The sequence below is a fragment of the Etheostoma spectabile genome, chromosome 7 (assembly GCF_008692095.1).
Source record: "Etheostoma spectabile isolate EspeVRDwgs_2016 chromosome 7, UIUC_Espe_1.0, whole genome shotgun sequence".
Lineage (NCBI taxonomy): Eukaryota > Metazoa > Chordata > Actinopteri > Perciformes > Percidae > Etheostoma > Etheostoma spectabile.
In genome coordinates this window covers 25,753,713-25,760,416 of record NC_045739.1, presented here as the reverse complement: position 1 = coordinate 25,760,416, position 6,704 = coordinate 25,753,713, and the positions used below count along the sequence as shown (strand labels likewise).

At 39.4% G+C, this 6,704-nt stretch overlaps 1 protein-coding gene across 2 annotated transcripts in view; it reads left to right on the top strand.

The window, feature by feature from the left end:
- The window catches only part of tmem65 (transmembrane protein 65), a 40,976-nt gene that overhangs the window by 33,877 nt on the left and 395 nt on the right, over window positions 1-6,704 (top strand). The window contains exons 6-7 of one of the 2 annotated variants that reach the window (XM_032520444.1): window positions 160-265; window positions 1,457-1,530. In XM_032520444.1, the coding sequence (XP_032376335.1) occupies window positions 160-265; window positions 1,457-1,530 (180 nt within the window). Of the gene's footprint in view, window positions 1-159; window positions 266-1,456; window positions 2,326-6,704 lie in introns of those variants that run through there. The other variant, XM_032520445.1, reaches the window with a different exon arrangement.

Genomic DNA, 6,704 nt, shown 5'->3' with positions numbered 1-6,704 from the left:
TAATAATAATACATTTTATTTAAAGGCGCCTTTCTTGGCACTCAAGGATGCCAATAAGTTAAGATACAGTTTATTAAGTTTATTTATTTACTAAGTTAAGATGTGTGGTAAATTACCCAAATATATATAAAATATAATTACCCAAATGTGTGTATGTAGTCTTGCAGGTTATGTGGAGGCTCTGGCTTCCAAACTGGGGATGCAGGGTCCAGATCTGACCCCCGAACAGATGCACATGTGGCAGACCAAGTTCAGCTCTCACATGGTAAGATTGGGATATTTGTTTAAATTCTTTCTGGGGGGGGTATTCATGCCTTTTTATTAGATAGATAGATAGATAGATAGATAGATAGATAGATAGATAGATAGATAGATAGATAGATAGATAGATAATGAGAGGAGAGAGGGATGGTAACTACATGCAACAGATGAAGTTTAACGAGCGATGTTGCAGTTTAAGACCGGATGTTGTAGTCTCCAAGTAGCCATTGGCATCATATAACAACAAGTAACCTTCAACAATAAAGGGAGGCACGAAACTAGGACATTTCAAAGAATAAAAAGAAGAAAGCCTAAGCAGCGCTGGAAGGAAAGTCTGCTGCTGATAACGTATTACAAGAAGAGAATCCACAGACAAAAAAAACAATAGAGGCCGAGATTGAAATAGAAAGAGATTACCAAAAAATCACTGCTGCACAGCTTTATTCTTGTCGTGTGCATGTCTCAGGAGTGCAAAAATAGGTGTAATATCAGATCTATCAAAGGCACATCTGAAGATTAAAAGCTTAAAAGGAAGACGCAACTGGTGAGCTGGAACAACCTTATTCTGACATATGCATTTTATTCTAAAACATGTCTCTGAAGGTGTTTGTCTCCTCGTTATCGCAGCCATCTTGGACCCTAACAGGTTTCTCTTATTTCACACCTATAGTTCTGCAGACATTGTCGCAGCATTGTTTAATTTTTCATTTGGTGTGGTTAGAGTTCACACTGCACTTTATCAAACGCACCACCAACATTGTACGCCGACATTCACACAACACAACATCGCACAACATTGTGCGCCGCGGTCATGATGTCTCTCGCTCATGGGGCGGGCCAAATTCTCTGGATGGGCAGAGCAAAGAAATGCGAGGTAACAATTCCCCTTATAACGTCGTAAGGTGCAAGATTCCAGATCGGCCCATATTGAGTTTTTATTTTCTCAAAGGCAGAGCAGGATACCCAGGGCCTGGTGTACACCTATCACCATTTCTAGCCACTTGGGGGGGTCATAGCCAGGCTGGGGGGGACGCATATTAATGTTTAAAAACCTCATAAAAGGGACATTTTCATGCCATGGGACCTTTAAGTCCAAAGAATATAATAAATGGGTTTTATTTTAAAGTTAATGAGAAGGAGAACAAGTGAAGGATTTCCTCCTTTTAACACAGTATCTTTTCTTGTCCTCCTGCAGGGCAAAGCCATTGGCGTGACCATCGGCTGCATTTTGGGGATGTTCCCGCTGTTTTTCCTGGACGACGAGAAGGAGAAAGAAGCACATCCCTGCGGTGACACGGCGTCCTCCTAACAAGCCGCTACGGTCGCACAACACCCTCACACCTACAGACTGGATACTGCTGATGTCAACTTTTTAAAGTATTTACAGTCGGTTGTTCCTCGGTTCGGGCGGCGTTCACACTTCCTCAGTCTCCGAACCCTCTAAAGCTGTTTGTGTGTCGACTGACTGACTAACTTTAGCATTTAGCTCCATCACAGCTTCAGCTCTTTGTGGCTTCTTCTGATGATACCAAGCTGTGGTGTTGCCACACGGGCTGCTCCATCAAAACGCTCCATCTGTTCATTCAGTACTTCAACTTTATGGGGATTCACTCGTTTAAGTTGGTCATGAGGGATCTTATCACTTCTGATTCTAGCATCGATTCTTCTTATCAATCCCAGTCTCTGTCCTACCGATCTATTTTGAGAAAGAAACCCCCCGTGTCCGATCATTCCTGTAACTTTCCGACATTGACGGTCCGACATTCACGCCGATTTCGTGCTGCTGTTCGGTCCGCTGGGTGGAGGTGAGAAAAGAGTCTCTCCCTTTTTAATTTCTCACATTTATGTCACATTAACCCTCATGTTGTCGTCCCGTCAAAATTTAAAAATCAACACTTTTGTCGACGCTTTTTCTCGATGTTTTTAACTTTTTCTTACGTTTTTGTCCCTTTTATCCACACTTTTGACTATTTTTTAAATGTTTGTCACTTTGTTCTACATTTAACACTACGTGACACTAACTTATTAACTTTAGTTTTACAGGTATTTTTTGAATTTATGGTCAATGAACTTCATTTATAGGAAATTATACCTTATGTTTGAGTTAGAAAAGCAGAAATTAGGAATTATTTTGACTAAAATTAAAGGAATGGATGTTGATGGATAATCACAGACTGGAATATGTCAACTTTTACTCAATACTATTTCAACAACACTTAAATTTGTTTTTCAAATGCTATAAAATTGAATAAGACGCCCCCAGAATTAATGAAAGTAGAGATTTGTACTTGGCAAAGAGCGTTGTGTGGAATCAATCATGTTATTTTGGGGAATTATAAAGAACATTGATGTAGGACAACAGGTCAAGCTGACCCGAGGACAACATGATCCTTTAATTTTAGTCAAAATAATTCCTAATTTCTGCTTTTCTAACTCAAACATTAGGTCTAGTTTCCTAAAAATTAGGTTTATTGACCATAAATTCCCCAAAATAACTGTAAATCTGAAGTAAATAAGTTAGTGTTAAAAAAAAAAGTGACAAAAGCATCAAAAGTGTTGAAAAGGGGACAAAAATGTAAGGAAAAGTAAAAAACAAAACGAAAAACGTCAAAAACCATTAAAAAAAAGTGTTGATTTTCAATTTTGACAGGAGACAACACGAGGGTTAAGACTAATATCAGGATCATTTCTGGGTCGACTTTTTCTTTTTTTAACAAGCAAATGAATTTCCCCAGAATGTCAGCACGTCCTTTTAATTACCGCAAACAAAATCTGATACGCTGGATAGTCGTACTGCTCTCCAACCCGGGCCAGGCGTAGCAAATCCACATTAATTACACTTTCTGTCTCACTATAAAACTTAATAGTTTCTGCTATCAGGAGCTGATTCACAGCCGACTCTGTTTTCAGTGCCACAGCAGCATGAGGTCGGCCTATATAAGTGTGTTACTGTGTACGCATTTCAACAAGAGCGGTGTAGTAACTGTATTGGTGCTCAGTATTGGCAGATTTATTTTTATTTTTCTAAATCTGTTTATTGATCCCCAATGGGGAAATTACAATTCACACTCTGTGTCCACACTTTGTCAGTTACCACACACACACACACACACACACACACACACACACACACACACACACACACACACACACACACACACCCCCTCAGGATCTGTACATCCGTATCAACTACGTCTATGTGTGTGTCCATCCAAAAAAAAATATCTGGTGATTTCCACCCCTACTGAGTCCTGGGCGTTGATGAGAGGAATCAATGGTGTTTGAGCTATAATATTATTATTATTATTATTATTATTATGTCCAATCTTTTAATTTCTCATCTCTGTTTTTGACTCCGAGCGAATGGCTGCTGTGAACGCTGCCTGAGTCGATGCCAGGATGTGAAGTGCTCACCTGTGTCGACACCTTTAGACAACAGCTGTTCATTTGGATTCAGGTATCAGCTGCAGAGCGTCTGATGATTACAGCAGAACAGGGTGTTAGACATCCTCTGCTCTCCCCTCAGAGACGCTGTGAATCCCCAAAAATACCCAGGTGCCACCTGAGGGTATTGAACAGAAAGGTCCAGGTGTGACCGGTGGTCGTTTCCCATCCTGACAGTAGAAACACAACGTGCATACTGGAACACTATTTCACATTTTAAACATTGACCTTTTTATTCATTTTTTTAATCTAGTTAATTGAAAGACCTGATTTATACACTTTATACATCACAAGACTTCATCTCCAAAACACTACCTGTCCATTTTGGGTCAAAAAAGGGTAAACGTGACTCATTACTGGAGCTGAAACTGACTTTTCGGTGACAAATTACGGTCGCTGCACTTCAGTATCGGCAGTTTGGTTCTTGTGCATCTTTAAAGTTTTACCAAAAAAAAAAAATATATATATATATTTAAAAGAAAAGTAACAGTGTCCACTGCTACCTCAATGGGAATATTTTTAGATGTAATGCATGAAGAACTGATGTAGCTCGATAGTTCGACTTACTTTCCTCGTCAGGTGTTTTTTTTTAATATACGGGAAAGTTTTTAAATGTTTTGTGTGGGTTGAACCAGGCGCTCAGTGGTGAGACACACTACTTTGAAGATGCTATTTTTAATGTTTGGGCCGTTGCTGTACACTGATGCTTGCTTTCAAAGCTCTTTTCTGCATGTTTCTGTCAACTCCATGTTTTCTCCTCTCTCTCTCTCTCTCTCTCTCTCTCTCTCTCTTCTGCTCTTATTCTCTCTCTCTCTCCTCTCTCTCTCTCTCTCACTCTCTCTCTCTCTACTCTCTTTTCAATTCAAAGAAGCTTTATTAGCATGACTATAGTGACATACAGTTTTGCTAAAGCTCATAAACAGGAGACATTGATCACATTTACAACAACAATATAACAACAAGAACAAAAACTGATGATATCAGCATCAACATATGACAACATTACAGTGGTGTTGTGTGTTGTGTGTGTGTGGTGTGTGTGTGTGTGTGTGTGTGTGTGGGTGTGTGTGTGTGTGTGTGTGTGTGTGTGTGTGGTGTGTGTGTGTGTTGTGTGTGTGGGGTGTGTGTGTGTGTGTGTGGGAATGTATTAGTCTACTTTCCTTGAAGTGTGACAGGTAAACGTACTGTGCTGCTATACTGCAGCTTCATGCTGTTCTCCCAGCAGTATCTCTCTCTCTCTCTCTCTCTCCTCTCCTTCTCTCTCTCTCTCTCTCTCTCTCTCCTCTCTCTCTCTCTCTCTGACTCTCACTTGGACCCAGCCGTTCTGCTGTGTATTTAGTTTTTTTAGGTTTTGCTTCATCAGTCTTGAAGCTCCAGATGGTTGGAGTTTCCAAATAAGACTGTGCAGTCCAAAACATGTTAATGCCATCAGGTCAGTTCAGTAGTTTCTCTCTCTTTTTCTTTCCTTTGTTAACTCTCTCTCTCTCTCTCTCTCTCTCTCTCTCTCTCTCTCTCTCTCTTTGTGCCTGTCTCTCACAAACTCCGGCTCTTAGCACACATAATAACAAAGGTGCTTTTTGTAAAGGTGATCCTTCCTCCTGTCCAGATAGCGCTCTCTATCTACGACTTATTTGAGTGTCAACATTTTCTGTTACAGACCAATCTATTGGTAATATTTAGGATTAATCGATCACTTGTTTAGTCTATGAAATAGAAAGTTGCGAGTAAGCCCAGGTGAATTTTTAAAAAGCACTTGTTTTTATTGACCAGGGTTGAACATTTTTCTAATTTAAAATTAATTTTAATGGTAAATCCTCACATTTCAGAAGTTGGAACTGGAGAACATTTGCTCTTTTAGTTCAAAATTATACAATTATTTTCCTATTTGTTGCCTTAACGTCTCAGCAATAGTCTGAAATCTCCACGTAACAGTGATAATTGCTCCCACAATGCAACAAATGTAGTCTCCACAGCACTCGTTGCTAACATTGATAGACGCATAAATTACAGCCGTAGCACACCACTGATCTCCCCAGTGGGGATCAATTAATAAACGGCATAAATTATCTCCATAGACGAGGGATTAATTAAAGAGAAAACTAACACAATGTTATTGTTCTGATTTTGGCGTTCCATGAAAAGCCTTTTTACGATAGTGAGGTGTGATTGGATGTGTGTAATACATAAGTTTATCAATCGGGAGACCACGGCCGGGTTAATTGGCCTACATATTTAAACAAACTACCGTTAAATTGTTACACACTCAATAATAATTCAGTGTGTGGTTTGCTCTACGGACAGTGAGAGCGATTAATCAATTAATCCGCTTGGTTGTCAACCAATAAATGATTCGCCAAAAAAAGACAATCGATTAATCAGTTTCAGTCGTTTGTTTTTATGAAAAAGTAAAAATTCTATAATCATATCTTCTTAAATTTGATTATTTTCTAGTTTCTTCAATCTTCTGTGACCGTAAACTAAATATCTGAGTTGTAGACCACTGACCTACAGGTTTCACCGCTCTTTCAAATGTTACAGACCAAACAATTGATCGAGAAAATAATCGATTATGTAAATTATCGTCAGCTGCAGCCCTAGTTGCTAGTGGGAAAATATATTAAAAAATTAACCTCTTATTCTCTTTGCGTGTGACATGAAGAGTTAACTGTTGTGTGTCTGTTTTTATAATGAGTGACTGTGTCTGGGGGAGGGATTTCAGACACAGCCAATGGATTACACATTATTGTAGTTTCCATTAACCCTCAAATGGTTTTCACAATTAGCATATCCATTTTTATTTTCTACACAGGTCATACGATGTATGGAAGGAGAACTGAGGTGTTTCCATGCCTTGAAAAGTTTAAAAAATTGCCAAAAATGTGTGAAATATTGTAATAAGGATTGTGATTTAGCTGGTTTTGAACCAGATCAGATTCAACTGATTGTGATGCTTGCTCCGGGCGGGGGTGGGGGTGGGGGGGGTAGAGGGATGGGGACAC